Source organism: Mustelus asterias, chromosome 6, assembly GCF_964213995.1.
Source record: "Mustelus asterias chromosome 6, sMusAst1.hap1.1, whole genome shotgun sequence".
Classification (NCBI taxonomy): Eukaryota; Metazoa; Chordata; class Chondrichthyes; order Carcharhiniformes; family Triakidae; genus Mustelus; species Mustelus asterias.
In genome coordinates, this window is record NC_135806.1 from 17,213,816 (window position 1) to 17,230,448 (window position 16,633).

The 16,633-nt window shown below is 44.2% G+C and overlaps 1 protein-coding gene across 2 annotated transcripts; it reads left to right on the forward strand.

The window, feature by feature from the left end:
• The first annotated feature begins 4,117 nt into the window (after nucleotides 1-4,117).
• Nucleotides 4,118-15,612, forward strand: LOC144494774 (programmed cell death 1 ligand 2-like). Of its 2 annotated transcripts, XM_078214090.1 has the most exons (7): nucleotides 4,118-4,231; nucleotides 7,777-7,845; nucleotides 8,816-9,175; nucleotides 9,925-10,203; nucleotides 11,405-11,551; nucleotides 12,923-13,037; nucleotides 13,460-15,612. In XM_078214090.1, the coding sequence occupies exons 2-6, from the start codon at nucleotides 7,791-7,793 to the stop codon at nucleotides 12,973-12,975; spliced, it is 894 nt and encodes a 297-aa protein (XP_078070216.1). In that variant the 5' UTR covers nucleotides 4,118-4,231; nucleotides 7,777-7,790; the 3' UTR covers nucleotides 12,976-13,037; nucleotides 13,460-15,612. The 2 variants fall into 2 exon arrangements, with proteins under 2 accessions (XP_078070216.1, XP_078070217.1); XM_078214091.1 differs by lacking the exon at nucleotides 12,923-13,037 and having other exon boundaries at nucleotides 13,460-15,611.
• Nucleotides 15,613-16,633: the final 1,021 nt, after the last annotated feature.

Below are 16,633 nucleotides of genomic sequence, written 5' to 3' on the forward strand. Positions count from 1 at the left end.
GCTGAGTTGGGGACAGGCTGGAGTCAGGGCCACTGCCTCCCAGGTACCATCATTGGGGAAATAGTGTTGGGGACGGAGGCAGTTCCATCTTAGCCAGAGCATCACTTTCAATGGACTCTCTTCCTGCTCCCACATTTTGTCCTTAAGTCGGCTGATTGGTTTTCCAACATCCAATACTGGATGAGCAGAAATTTACTCCATTTATGTATTGGGAAGACTGAAGCCAATGTATTTGGTCTCTGCCATGAATTCAATTTCCTAGCCATCACCTGCATCACTGTCTGATAATGAACCAGCCTGTTCAGAAACTCTGGCCAGAACCTTCCGGCCAATCTTCCGGTCCCCCCCACAGTGTGCCCCCCACAGTGTGCCCCCCACAGTGTGCCCCCCACAGTGCCCCCCACAGTGTGCCCCCCACAGTGTGCCCCCCACAGTGTGCCCCCCACAGTGGGTTTCATGGTGGTGAGAGGTGCATTCAATGGGAAACACCGTTGACAATGCTGGGAGCAGAAGATCCCACCAGTAGCCAATGGCTGGCCGCCCCTCAGTAAGTCCTGCCCTCTGTGCCATATTTGACCTCAAGATGAACTTCCTACCACTTATTCATGGCATCACTAAGACAACCCATTTCCATCTTCATAACATCGGTCAACGCTGTCTCTGCCTCCACTCACCTGTTCTATAGATCTAGCTCTTGGGACTAAAGGGATCAAGAGATATGAGGGCAAGGTAAGATCAGGATATTGAATTTGATGATCAGCCATGGTCAAAATGAATGGTAGAACAGGCTCAAAGGGCCAAATGGCCTACTCATGCTTCTACTTTCTATGTTCCAATGAATTGCTCATGCAATGCTGAAACACTTGCCCATGCCTTTGTTACCTCTGGACTTTGCTGTTCCTCTACAATCTCAGAGGATTTCCCATATTCTACAACATCGACAACATCAACTCTGCAAACTTGGGGTCATCCAAATCTCTGCTATCCATGACCTTACTTGCAGCAAGGCCAATTCACTCACCACCTGTGTGCTCACTGACTCCCAGTGAAGCACCCCCTTGATTTTATAACTCCCATCCTTGCTTTCAAATCCCTCCATGGTCTTGTTTCTCCCCATCTCTGTAATCTCCTCCAGGCCCACAATCCTCATAGATACCTACAATCCTCTAATCCTAGCCTCTCAAATATCCCCTTCATTAGGAGTCATGCCTTCAGCCTTGGCCCTGAGCTCCAGAAATCACTCCCTAAACCGCTCCACATCCCCAATTTACTTGAAGGTGCTCCTTAAAACCTCCTTCGTTCATAGTGGTTAGCCTCACAGTGCCAGGGACCCAGGTTTGATTCCTGGTTTAGGTGACTGTGCAGAATCTGCACGTTCTCCCCATGTCTGCGTGGGTTTCCTCCGGGTGTTCCGGTTTCCTCCCACAGTCCGAAAGACGTGCTGGTGCATTGTCCGTGAGTGTTCCAATACAGAAGCACCCCAGCCCCCCGCCGCCCCCTCTCCCCCTCCAAAGAAGCTAGCCTGCCCTAAAGGGCGGCACGGTAGCACAGTGGTTAGCACTGCTGCTTCACAGCTCCAGGGTCCCGGGTTCGATTCCCGGCTCGGGTCACTGTCTGTGTGGAGTCTGCACATTCTCCCCATGTCTGCGTGGGTTTCCTCCGGGTGTTCCGGTTTCCTCCCACAGTCCGAAAGACGTGCTGGTGCATTGTCCATGAGTGTTCCAATACAGAAGCACCCCAGCCCCCCGCCGCCCCCTCTCCCCCTCCAAAGAAGCTAGCCTGCCCTAAAGGGCGGCACGGTAGCACAGTGGTTAGCACTGCTGCTTCACAGCTCCAGGGTCCCGGGTTCGATTCCCGGCTCGGGTCACTGTCTGTGTGGAGTCTGCACATTCTCCCCATGTCTGCGTGGGTTTCCTCCGGGTGTTCCGGTTTCCTCCCACAGTCCGAAAGACGTGCTGGTTAGGTGCATTGTCCATGCTAAATTCTCCCTCAGTGTACGCGAACAGGCGCCGGAGTTTAAGTTTATTGTATTCATGCCACAAGTAGGCTTACATTAACACTGCACTGAAGTTATTGTGAAAATCCCTTAGTCGCCACACTCCGGCACCTGCTCGGTTGCACTGAAGGAGAATATAGCATGGCCAATGCACCTAACCAGCACGTCTTTCGGGCTGTGGGAGGAAACCGGAGCACTCGGAGGAAAACATGCAGACTCCGCACAGACAGTGACCCAAGCCGGGAATCAAACCCAGGTCCCTGGCGCTGTGAGGCAGCAGTGCTCACCGTGCCGACCTAGTGCAGCAACTAGAGAATTTTCACAGTAACTTCATTGCAGTGTTAATGTAAGCCTACTTAACTAATAAAATAAACTTTAAACTCTTTTGAACAAGTTATTGACCAACTTTTCGAAAATCTACCTTAGGGCTCAATGTTATGTTTTGCTCTATGACACTTTGTGAAGCACTGGGGTGTTTTATTAAATAAAAGGGATGGTTAAGTCCAGGTTATAGGGACTCAAATTGAGAGTTTCTCCCTCAGCCAACTCCAGTGTTTTTAATGTCTTCACTGGCTGGATGACCAGAGCTTGACTCTGAATTCCAGGTGTGACTGGATCAAGGTAGCACGGAGATTTTTTAAAAATGTTATTGTTTTTCCAAAGCAGAGTGGACAGGACAAACCCTTAATCCATCTTCCTGCTTGCACCAATAATTAAATCAAATTGAATCCAATTCATGGTCCCCACAAAAGAGGCATATTGGATCCAAGCTGACAAGAACAGCCTTTCCACCTGGTCTCATACTTGGGGCGGGATTTTCCAGCCTCGCTCACCCCGAAACTGGAAAATCCCGTCTCAGGTCAACAGACCTTTCCATGGTCCGTCCCTCACTCACTCCGATTCCCATGATGGTAAAATTCTCCCCTTGGTCTTTGCCAAAAGGTGAGGTCACACCTGGAGTAGTGTGTGCAGTTTTGGTGTCCATATCTGAGGAAGGATGTCCCTGCAGTGAAGGTTTACCAGGCTGATTCCTGGGATGGCAGCTCTGTCATTTTAGGAAAAACTAAGTCAGTTAGGATTATATTCATTTGAGTTTAGAAGAGTGAGAGGGGATCTCATGGGAACTTTTAAAATTCTAACAGGATTAGACAGGGTCGATTCTGAAAGAATGTTCCTGATGGTGGGGGAGTCCAGAACTAGGGGTCATAGTTTGAGGATAAGGGGTAAACCTTTTAGGACTGAGGTGGGGAGATATTTCTTCACCCAGAGGATGGTGAATGTGTGGAATTCACTATCACAGAAAGTAGTTGAGGCCAAAATGTCACGTGATTTCAAGAACAAATTATAGTTCTTGGGGTTAAAGGGATGGAGGCACGGGCGGGATAGTGGCACAGTGGTTAGCACTGCTGCCTCACAGCGCCAGGGACCCGGGTTCGATTCCCGGCTTGGGTGACTGTCGGTGCGGAGTTTGCACATTCTCCCCATGTCGACGTGGGTTTCCTCCAGGTGGTCCGGTTTCCTCCCATGGTCCAAAGATGTGCGGATTGGCCATGCTAAATTGTTCCTGGGTGTTAGGGGGATGTCAGGGGGATTAGTACGGTAAGTATGTGGGGTTGAGGGGATAGGGCTTGGGTGGGATTGTTGTCGAGTCTTGTCATTCAGAGGCGGTGAGATGTTCCAGTAATTAAATCCTGGCTGTGGGATTTGAAGAGGGGGATTCGACAAATGCGTAAACTGGAGAGTGACGGATAGGACAGTCATCCACTTGCTAAAGGCAGGGGTGACCTCACCCCCTTGCACTGCCGAGAAATCAGCCACTTCCAGATAGCCTTCACATCATAAAGAAAGTGAAGGGTTGTAACTGGAAGCAACGGCAGAGATCAGGATAGAAATCCCAACGTGGGATCCTTCGATATTTCTAGATTTCCACTTTGAATAAGTGTTAATCAGCAATTTATTGGATAAGAGAAAGGAGCAGCGGATATTTCCCGAATTGATCGATAGCTGGAGGGGAGCGAACATAGTTTTTCCACTCCGTGCTAGCTGGGAGACTGGGACTTTCAGTGCGACGTTACAGGAATTACCACCGTTCTTATGCAAAGCACGTGAGCGAAAGCTGATGACACATAGGGAAATTTGAAGTCGAGCTGTGTATATATACATAGAGCTGCAAGCAGTACATTGCATATCATTGATACAACAGCTCACTTGCTGAATAACAAAGCCGAGAATCAGGTAAGACACGCAGCTTATTCTCAACCTGCTGCTTGCCCTTGACATTGACTTGGGCAATGTTGCCTTTTCTTCGCTTTCGGCTGGGAAATATTGAGGACGCAGTTAAAGGGAGCAAAGCAAAGAGAGTGGGATTCGTCTGAAGTGGTTGCTGGAACAAAAAAACACATTTGTGATTTTCAATGAAACGATCATTTGGATGGTCTCTGTGTTGCTGTGGCTATCCAGTTTGTCAACAGAATGTGTACTGGAGTTGATGTTGTTGGGTTTGCAGGAACTATTTATTGCTTTTTGCTACCACCGTATTGTTACATAATTTATCAGGACGGTGGCTGGGGATTTATTGCTACGTCCCATCCCAGCCACAAGGTGGTGGGGGGGTTTGGTGCTGTTGGTGATCACCATTAGGGGGGCCATGATATGGAGATGCCGGCGTTGGACTGGGGTGGGCACAGTAAGAAGTCTCACAACACCAGGTTAAAGTCCAACAGGTTTATTTGGAATCACGAGCTTTCGGAGCACTGCTCCTTCATCAGGCGAGTGGTCCACTCATCTGATGAAGGAGTAGCACTCTGAAAGCTCCTGATTCCAAATAAACCTGTTGGACTTTAACCTAGTGTTGTGAGACTTCTTACTGTACCACTGGGAGGGGCAGCTCAGGTGAGCATCAGAGCCAAGAGGCTCACAAACATTACTATCTCTTTGCTGGGCCACTCTCACTTAGACGGGTTTGTTGTCCTGGTCCAATCTCTCAACTGACTCCCCCATTCATATTCTTGCTGACAAGTTTTCTGCACACAAGATTGTTACAGTGCAGAAGGAGGCCATTCGGCCCAACATGTCTGCACCTGGCTCCCCAAATGAGCACCAGTTTCTGAAGTTGCTTGCTGATACTTAATTGCATGGTTCTGTGTATCCTTACATGTTTGCTAGTTAGGGACATGAGTATTGACTTCACAGGCTTATTAATTTGTTAGTTTTGTTATTGGATGCTTTTGTCTGACTGATTCTTGTGTCTGATAGCATTGCTCTTTGCTGAGAAACATGTTGACAAACCTTAAACAGAATTATTGTCCATTGTTGGTATTTTATTTAAAGAAACAATTTGCCTTTTTATTCTGCTTGTAGTAATATAACTAGCAAATTATAAATTTATTTTTTAGTTAAATCTAGAGTCGTGCTCCATTAGTTATTACATTGGTTTACATAACATAAGATTAAGGTTTCTTAACCCTCACCTTTACTTTCAATATCAAACCGAAGTTCTAAATTTTCAAATAATGGAGATCAGAGTACAAGAAAAGGTTTTGATTCTTGCAGTGTAGGTGCCTAAATGCTTGTAATTTGACACTTCTCATGTATGACAGTTAAACTTGATTAGATATTGCCCTTTTTAATCTCAGAATGGTTCTACATTTAAACAGTCTTTTCATAGGCCAGTATCATAGAATCCTACAGTGCAGAAGGAAGCCATTTGGCCCATCGAGTCTGTACTGACCACAATCCCACCCAGGCCCTATCCCTATAACCCCATGCATTTATCCTAGCTAGTCCCCCTGACACTAAGGGGCAATTTAACATGGCCAATCCACCTAACCCGCACATCTTTGGACTATGGGAGGAAACCAGAACACCCAGAGGAAACCCACGCAGACACAGGGACAACGTGCAGACTCCACACAGACAGTGACCCAAGCCGGGAATCAAACCCGGGGCCCTGGCACTGTAAGGTAGCAGTGCTAACCACTGTGCCACCGTGCCATGATAATGCCGAATGAATCTGAAGCACAGGTCTGTTTTTCTGAAATGTTTAAGTAGAATCTTGCCATCCTTTTCCACCTCAACAATAAACTTAAATATTTATTGTATTAATGGCTTATTTATAGCTCATTTTCTTTGGATATATGTAGCAGATTCCTTGTCAGGAAGCAGCATCTTTTGTAATCTGAGAGTGCATGTCTTGGGTTGCATAAATTACACAGGATCACTGCACTAGAATTTAGGATATATCATTCCATCAACCTGAATATCGCAGGTCACACCCCGCTGTATATGTTGGCTGAAATTATTGTGTTTTAGAAATTAAATTGTTATAAATCAGAACAAGACTAGTTGCTACTTGGCATAAGACAGGAGTTGAGAATACACCTACTGCTATAGGTACAGTTAAATGTCCAGATCCTGACACTTAACATTAAATGGATTAGGATATCCTGTTATCTGATTTGATAAGTACCATCAAATGATATAGTTCAACTGATTTGGATGTTTAGATCTGAGACTGTGTTCCTGCTGGCTTAAATTATTAATGAACAGGAGCTGAAATTAAAAAGCTGGACAACTCATTTGAAGGCTGTTCCCTCTGGAGGGGCTCAGAAGAGACGCATCGAATCTGTACTGACTCTCTGACAGAATGTCTTACCCAGGCCCTTTCCCCTTAACCTCACACATTTCCCTTAACCATTCCATCCAACACATTTTGGGACACTAAGGAGCAATTTAGCATGGCCAACACACCTAACCTGCACATCTTTGGATTTGCAGGATAAGATCATTGTTATTATTTGTTTGGGGCATTGAAGCACCAGGTGTTATACTTTTGAGGTGTCTTCCAGAATTTTACTGGGACCCAATGGATCTGGGGTCTTTTGATAAGATTGTGTTTATATAGGATAATAATAGTACATAGAATAATAGACATTACATTGGAAAATTTAACAAACTTTACATGAGTTGTGGAATTGCATTGTCACATCAGCTCGGTATATGGCTTGGAGAGGAGAACATTAATGGCAATTTTCTACACCGGGTAACATCTTTCAAATGTCCTTTTGTACGTGTTACAATTCCCATTAAACTCAAGCCAAAAAAAACTTCCACGTTTTAATTGAAATTTGTGTAAACTCAAACATGAAAAGGGAACCATACAACTAGAATCTCATAGTTTCCAAATTAAAATTCCAGTCTGACCTAGTTTTTTTTTCTGCATTTACAAATCTTACTGAGGCAATCAGTTCCTAGTTGAGCACACTTCCTTTAAGGTGCACTGGCTTCCGTGGAAGTTGTTCCCATTTACTCAAAACAACACATGGCATTGGCTCAAGACGGATAAGATAACAATTCTGCTCGCTTTTCTACTGTGTTTACCAGTAAGCAACTGATTAGTGCAAAACATGGTAGTGTTGTGATTTAAACACAGTTTACTCAACAGAATCTTTCAATGGGCATGTGTAAGATTTAGTCCAGCGACCACAGATTGGCCAAAAATAGGTGATTCTAAAGGATTTGATTAATTGTTCAATTAAGTGGAGTTGATAACAGCAGCACAGTGGCACAATGGTTAACACAGCACCAGGGACCCAAGTTCAATTCCAGCTTTGGATGTCTTTTTGTGTGGACTTGTAACCTTCTCCCTGTGTCTGTGTGCACTTCCACAGGTTTCCTCCCACAGACTGAAGATGCGCAGATTAGATGGATTAGCCATGGTGAATACATGGGGATAGGGAGGGAAAAATAATTTAACTGAAAAATGCATGTTTATGTTTCAGATAACTTCAGAAAGATGAAGATCATATCGTTAGTACTTATACTGGGAGTTCACCTACCCTCGGTGACAGGTATGATATCAAGATGATCATTTTACTATATCAGCAATAAATCAGTGCAAAACATAAATGCATGTTGTGGGCATTAATGAAGCATTAGAACCTGCTAAAGTGCTTTGTTGTTGAAGCTCTAGTAGATAGCTGATTCAGATTTCCAGCTACTTGGGATTGAATCCTTTCATATAGGCCTCAGTAAGCAACAGAGACCAGATCTCCCAGCCTTAGAGAATGTAATGCTGACTCCCGAGCCAAACAGATTGTAAAGGTCTAGGTTTGATCTGCACTGAGTGCAGAATTAGCCGATTTTTAGACAATGTATGGGCACACAATTGACTACAGCACTCTTGAGTTAGTGAAGGGTAAATTGGGCAGTGCTCCATCTCCTGATGACTTGTCGAGTGACCCTTGCTGGATGTGCATAGGTCAGATGAGAATAGAACTCCTACACAATCCACAGCCTCGGAGGCTACTGACAATCAACTGTCTAAGCTGAGGAAAAACTAACAAAGGAAGGGAAGTAAAAATGTCTAGTGTGCTTGTTTGTGACTCCCTCCTCCATGCTTAGTTATCACATTGGACACGGGGAGAAATTTCAGGCTAGGGAGACAATTGTTCGAAGAGATGCTGCAATTTAGAAGAAATGTGGGGTTACGGGGATAGGGCAGGAGGTGGGTCAGGGTAAGATGCTCTGTCCGAGAGTCTGTGCACTCTTGATGGGCTGAGGTGGCCTCCATCTGCACTGTAGGGATTCTATGATTCCAGTCACCATTCTCAGGCCAAATATGAGTCATTAGCTTAATGGGGTGAATTTCCATGGGTTTTCTCCTGATCATCCACTACAGAAACCTTGGAAAACATTGTGTATCCAGTGTTAATGATGTTTTCCAGGGTTTGACTGTTGTTATGAGAACAACCACAGAAATTCAGCCCTAATTATCCACATCTAAAAATCAATGAGTAACACCATGTTCTGTCATTTCAGCTATCTTTATGGTCACTGCTCCCAGATCATCCTACAGTGCATCCTATGGGAATAATATTACCATGGAATGTAGATTTCCAGTTGAATCCAACTTCAACACAAAGCAGATAAAGGTGTACTGGCATCACATGCTGAACGATGGAAGTTCCCAGTTAGTCTACAAACTGTTTAACGGGGAACCAATTCTTCAGGACCTGCCTCAGGAATACAGTGAACGAGTTTTCATGTTGCTCGATGAACTTCGCAGTGGACGTGCGGTGTTGGAGATCAACCAAGTCCGAGTCTCTGATGCAGGGACCTACCGCTGTGTTATTGATCTCAATGGAGTGGATTATAAAGAGACTGCACTGGAAGTCACAGGTGGGCCATGTCTTCTTAGCCAGCAGCTAATTGATTAGTTCAAATTAGATGTACATTGCTCTCGAGTATGTGATGTCCAAGATGTGATGTTGCATCTATAAGTTCCCACACCATGAAACATGGAGGCACAGGACAGAGACAGAAGCTTCCACAGAGGATAGGATGAACACCACCTTGTACAATATGTGTCCTAGCATTCAGTTGTGGAAGTTCAAGAATAGGATTCCAATCCAGGGAGAATTAGTGGATAATAGGCAAAAGCTTAAAGTGAAAAAGTAAGAAAATAGTGATGATGAAGCAAGTTCTGTACTGTTTAAATAGAAACCCTTATAAGGATAGAAAGCATCACAGCTTGGTTGCTTGGACATTCTCTCTGCCATTGGGAAAAAGATGCATAAGTCTGAGATCACATACCAACCGACCCAAGAATCGCTTCTTCCCTGCTGCCACTAGACCTTTCAATGGACTTACCTTTTATTATGTTGATCTTTCTCTACACTCTAGCTATGACTGTAACATTATATTCTGCACCCTTTCCTTTCCTTCTCCCCTATGTACTCTGTGAACAGTATGCGTCGTCTGTATAACGCGCAAGAAACAATACTTTTCACTGTGTCCCAATACATGTGATAGTAAATCAAAAGCTACACAGTTAAATCTCACTGCAAAAGGTAAACAGCAACTGCAGAACTTCAGAGGGCTTAGAAACACAGCCAGGTTAAATCACACTCTGACTTTGTATTTTACAGCTTCCTACGGTGAAATAGAGACCATTAAAACGAAGGAAATGAAGGAGACAGAGTTTGTCTGCCAGTCTGTGGGGTATCCTTTAGCTGAGGTGGTTTGGTATTACGCAAATGGATCTGACATCAACGAAACAGCAAATACCACCCACTTCACTAGCACCGATGGATTGTACAACATCCGAAGCGTGCTTAGAATAAAGGAAGAGACGAGCGATGCTTATTTGTGTATGTTCTGGATTAAAGAACTTAACATGAATACCTCAGCTATTTTACAAAATGAAGGTAAGTCAATTTTGTTTGAAAACTGTTTGTCTGCGTAAGGACAATAGACAGTAGCATACTTCTTCCCATTACTTCACTTCTTGTTAAAAGAAACTGACTGCCCTTTGGAAAATCTTCAACACAGTGGTTTGGCTACAAGTTATTTTGATCTATGTTGACTCCAGCACTGCAGCTTTTGCTGGGTGGTCAGTATGAATATTGGCCTCTTTACTAAGGCATAAGACTTGCATCTGCAATGGTGAAAAGATTAACCTGTTGCAAACAAATCTGATCATAACATTGCCATGAAGATGTGGGCAGTGTGGTGCACAGCTCAGTGATGCACTCAACAATACTTCGCTCTGACAAAGAGTCATCCAGACTTGAAATGTTTGCTCTGTTCACTCCCCACACATACTGAGATTTTCATTTCTTTTTTCCGATTCCAGCGAGCATAGTAATTTTGCTTTCATCTCAATAGTATGCTCTGTAGTTTGTCACATCAAGAGCAGAATGCTGGTTGAGAGCCTTCATCTCCCAGCTGATGAGTTTTGGATCTCAGCAGACTTGTCAGAAAGGTAGATGTTGAGAGTGAAGCAACAAATAAAAGAAAGAGTTACGTAAACATTAGCCACGTTGCTTTAAGTAGATATCTTAGAACAACAACAGTGTAAGTGGGGTGGCAGGGTGGCACAGTGGTTAGCACTGCTGCTTCACAGCTCCAGGAACCTGAGTTCGATTCCTTGGGTCACTGTCTGTGTGGGGTTTGCACACTCTCCCCGTGTCTCTGTGGGTTTCCTCCGGGTGCTGCGGTTTCCTCCCACGGTCCAAAGATGTGCAGGTTAGGGGGATTGGCCATGCTAAGTTGCCCCTATGAGTCCCGGGATGCGTAGGTTAGCGGGGTAAACATGTGGGGTTACAGGGATAGGGCCTGGGTGGGATTGTTGTCAGTGCAGACTCAATGAGCTGAATGGCCTCCTTCTGCACTGTAGGGTTTCAATATAGCACCTTCAATGTAGCAAAATGTCCTGAGGCATTTGGTACGACCATACGCTATTTCCTAGAATATAGATAAGACTAAAGCACACAATTTTAGTTGCGTGTCTGGGTGGGTGTATCTGTTCGTTTCTGCTCATTATAGCTATCCACAGTAATATATCATGTTGGCTTGTAAACTAGCCTGATCTGTACATGTTTTGATTGCTGCTGCCTCACTTTTTAGAAATGGAAGAGACGGATAAAAAAATTGACGAGTTGCTCTTAACAAAGAGAAGTTACCTCATTGTAGCCATCGCTATTCCTGTGACCGTTCTACTTGGAGTCATTATAATCGTGTCCTTCGTGCGCAGGTCAAGACAGAATCATCGAGGTAAAACACTGCTGTACGTGATGGATGCATCACTTTCTGAAATGCAAGGGAGTAGTCATGGAGTCGAGGGTTATAAACAGTGGGTCGTGGTGGCACAGTGGTTAGCACTGCTGCCTCACAGCGCCAGGAACCCGGGTTCAATTGCCGGCTTGGGTCACTGCCTGTGTGGAGTTTGCACATTCTCCCCGTGTCTGCGTGGGTTTCCTCTAGGTGCTCCAGTTTCCTCCCACAGTCCAAAGATATGTAGGTTAGGTGGATTGGCCATGCTAAATTGTCCCTTAGTGTCAGGGGGATTAGCAGGGTGAATGTATGGGGTTATGGGAATAGGGCCTGGGTGGGATTGTTGTCAGTGCCGACTCAATGGGCCGAATGACCTGCTGCACGGTATGATTCTATGATAAACCACTAACCTGTCTTTTTGAACTTTTATTTATGTGCCAATATTGTCAATCTGTCAGCTATTTAAATATTTGTATCCAGGTTCTCTTTTTGTCCATCAACCAAACAACATGGGGTGGGGAAAAAATGGTCAAAAATATACATGTCTAATCTCAGTGCTGCTCAGTGAAATTTTCTACTCCCGTTTGGGAAGCAAATCCCTTTGAGAAACTTCCATTTGTAAGAAAAAAAAGTCAGCAAACCTGTGAAATCAATTTTCAGGCAGCTGAACAGAAAAAACAAACCCTTCCAGTAAGATAAAATGTTTCTATCCTAATTTTTGTCAGTACAGGAAAGTGTGCATTTTTTTTTAAAAAATGGTATTTCCTAAACACAGATCCCAGATCACTGAACTCAGGCCAGGCCGGCCTCAGCCAAGGCAGAGCTTGACTAATTTTCCTTGCCCTCAGTGCCTGGTGTGAAAACAAGGTCGGGGAACCAGTCAGGATTCCTGCTCCTGATTGCTTTTTTCAGGAAAGTACAGGTGTGGGAATATTGGGCAAGGACAGTGCTTTTCTGCAATGCCTTGCGCAGTTAAATAGCCAGTTGAAATTTTGTCAGTGTGCACTCAAGTGTGAGAAACCGCTACTGGAGATGGCACCAGAAGTATCCGATCCCACCAGGAATCTGCATAACGAGGGGAACGAAATAAGCTTTTCAACTCCCCTTGACTATTTGTTAGTTCCTGTGGTCCAGGCACTGTGGTGGCAAAATTCAACCTCAATGGTGGTGGTCGTCCAGCTGGCTCATGCACATCCATTATTGACTTCTCAATAGAAAGGAACATTGGGCAAAGACTGTAGGAGGCGGCCGATTATTTTATGTCACTTGTGAACATTGGATTTTACTCCCACACTCCTCCTGCCAATCACTCCCTCCATGTGAATGAGGTCCATTTCATGGCTTTACATTGTGTTGTTTCTGCCCTTGCAGTTGTCATGGATCCCATGATTGCATCTGCAGAGACGGAATGTGAACTTCCTTAAACATTCTGGGACTAAAATAGGCAGAAAAAGTTTTAGAGTGGCAGCTTTGTTGAAGCAAAAAGGTAGGTGGGCTATTATTCTACTCTAAGGGCTGAGTAACCTAGTGGAAAAATGACAGCCAAATGGCTTTCCCATCTCTCAATTGACACCAAAAAAATAGCTCTCTTGGAAGTAGAGCAGAGGGATTTGCATGTGCACTGACTGAACTCATTGTATTATCATTTTTGATATTCCAGTTACATTTCTAACATAAGTAACTGCAACCTTATTAATGACTGATAAAAGGCAGACTAGAAATGTCCTGTAACTTAATGCAAGAAATGAGGTGAGCCACTGAGAGTATAAGAGAGCTCATCTTGATTATTTGGAGTCCCAGGATATTAAAATGAGGAATATAATTTTAATATTACTGTAAAATCTTGCTCAAGTTTACGTGGATTGAATAGCTGTTCTTACCATGTGTATGTTTTCTTCTTGTAATCAGACAAGAAAAAAGCATCTGAAACCAGCCTGCTGATATGAAGCCTGCACTCAGAATCGGAAAGATTACTTTCAACCCTCAAACCTGGAATCTGAGAATTGTGTGCTCTTCTACAAGACTAGCTGACTGCCCATTGCCGCACAAAAGTTTTGTTAATGAACAATGAATGAGACTTTAAAGCTGAAGCAACAGCCGCTTAATTATCCAGCATTCTGTTCGTCAAGCGCGTTGTCCCAGCTAGACTTCAGTCGCAAATGTGTGAAAATACTCCGAGTCCGGTGGCATGCCGACTGAATTGATTCACTGAAATCCGTCCTCTGGAATTGAATCCAGATTCTCAGTTTTACGATGAAGTGGAGTGATTCCCAGCAGCTGCTTCTTTCTAAAGAACCACAGCTTTGCCTGCCAGTAAATGACAAAGGGAAACTTCTGCAACATTCTTGCATTCAACTTTTGCATTCTGGACATGAGACTGTTCCACAAAAAGGGGGGGAGGGGAGTGGGGGGGGGGGGGGGGGTGGAAAAAATCCCCATTGGAAAAATGCCACCGATATAAGCAGCCAAAGATTACTGAAACTAGTCAGCTGGGAAAGTTTTTATAGGCTTTTATGGAAGGGGAATTTCTTGTTCAGTCCTGGTTGAAGCCACAGTTGTAGCATTGGATTTATTCTGCATGTGATCCACTTCATAATTGAAGGAATATCTCTGCCACATGACAGCACTCATGTCATTTGGAACTGGTACGTTAGTCAGTATTGAGGATTTTTTTTAAACATTGCACATTGTTGAACCACATTAGGGAGAAGAAGTGGAGCAGGAGAACCTTGTTCTGAATTCTTGGATTTGGCATTCCCATCTTCTAAACCTCTGAAGCTCGAATTTAGCTCTCAATGTGATTCTTGTATCTACCTCCATATTTTATTTTTTTTTGCTACTCTTTTTTTCCCTTCCAAGGTTTTGTGTGACCGTTCCCGGCCATACAACCTCCAGCATTCGGATCTCAATCAGGGCCACAGGGAAACTTGTTTTTTAGTTTATTTATTAGTGTCATAAGTCGGCTTACATTAACACTGCAATGAAATTACTGTGAAAATCCCCTAGTGGCCACACTCTGGCGCCTGTACAGGAACACTGAGGGATAATTTAGCATAGCCAGTGCACCTAACCAGCACGTCATTCGGACATGTGGGAGGAAACCGGAGCACCCAGAGGAAACACACAGACACGGGGGAGAAGGTGCAGGCTCCACACAGACAGTGACCCAAGTGGGAAATCGAACCTGCTCCCTGGCGCTGTGAGGCAGCAGTGTGCCACCATGCTGCCCCCTCACTGGTGCCATACATTTTTGGGGATTTTTTCCACCCCTTTAATGAATATCACAAATATATACCCCCGTTCAATTCCAAAGTTGGAAGATCGCAATTACTGCTCTTTCAACAGCTACCACTGTACAGAATCTGGATGTTTGCTTATAAACCAAGATAAAAATTCAACGGAAACAACTTGAGGTGCAAAATAGGATTTGTGCAGTGCGAATCATCCAAAATTAGAATGGCAGTTCGGAACCACTCACTCAACTCAGGGAGAAACTTCAGCAGAAGACACAAGGCAATGGTTTAAAACAAGGGACTGCTTCTGCTCTGAGATCATTGTTTGAATTTCAACAATGATGAGGTTCAAAACAGTGAGCTAAACTTTGGTATTCTGGTAGAAGTACATTTAGTAAGAGTAGCAAAGGAAAGTGGCCCAGTTCCATGCACTGAAATATCTAAATAGATATTGTTTGACAGTATAAATTGTAAAGTCATACGTAGGCACATTTTTTTTGCCAAACTATTTATTTTTAAATCGGGTAGTTACTGTTTTGCCTAAAATGAGTTTGAAGTGTTTTTATTTCTTATCTCAGCTACCTGACACATATGGATTAGACCTTCCTCCGGTGTTCTTGTGTGATTTAATAATTGTTTACAGTAAAACGATGCAGTTTAGTTTGAGTTTTCTGCTTCGATAAAGTTAAGTAACATTTAAGCTAAATTATTTGCAACTGTGAAATGTAAACTTTCTGTTTGGTTTATTGTATTTATATACCTGTTTTGTATGATTGTGTAACTATCTTTTTAAGAGAAAAACTATAAAAGATTGTTTTGGAAACCTCCATTTCTTTTCAGTGTGCATTTATATTTACCTAGAGATGAGGTGTCAACCTGGTAAAGCTAAAGCACAGGACTACTTGCGTGCCAAACACCACAAGCAGCAAGTGATAGACAGAGCTAAGCAATTCCATAGCCATCAGATCTAAGCTCTGCAGTCCTGCCACATCCAGCCATAAATGATGGTGACAATTCCCATCTCAATGCTGGGAGAGCCCAGCTCATCAGTGCAAAAGATAAGGCTGAATCATTTAGAAACATAGAAAACTACAGCACAAACAGGCACTTCGGCCCCACAAGTTGCGCCGAACATATCCCTACCTTTTAGGCCTAGCTATAACCCTCCATCCTATTAAGTCCTATGTACTCATCCAGGAGTCTCTCAAAAGACCCTATTGAGTTTGCCTCCACCACCACTGACGGCAGCCGATTCCACTCGCCCACCACCCTCTGTGTGAAAAACTTCCCTCTAACATTTCCCCTGTACCTACCCCCCAGCACCTTAAACCTGTGTCCTCTCGTAGCAGCCATTTCCACCCTGGGAAAAAGCCTCTCAGAGTCCACCCAATCTATGCCTCTCAACATCTTATATACCTCTATTAGGTCTCCTCTCATCCTACGTCTCTCCAAGGAGAAAAGACCGAGCTCCCTCAGCCTACCCTCATAAGGCATGCCACTCAATCTAGGCAACATCCTTGTAAATCTCCTCTGCACCCTTTCAATCTTTTCCACATCCTTCCTGTAATGAGGCGACCAGAACTGAGCACAGTACTCCAAGTGGGGTCTGACGAGGGTCTTATATAGCTGCATCATTAACCCCGGACTCCTAAACTCAATCCCTCGATTGATAAAGGCCAGCACACCATATGCCTTCTTAACCACCTCCTCCACCTGCGGGGCCGATTTTAGAGTCCTGTGGACCCAGACCCCAAGGTCCTTCTGATCCTCTACCGTACTAAGAGTCTTTCCCTTTATATTGTACTCCTTCATCCCATTTGACCTACCAAAATGGACCACTACGCATTTA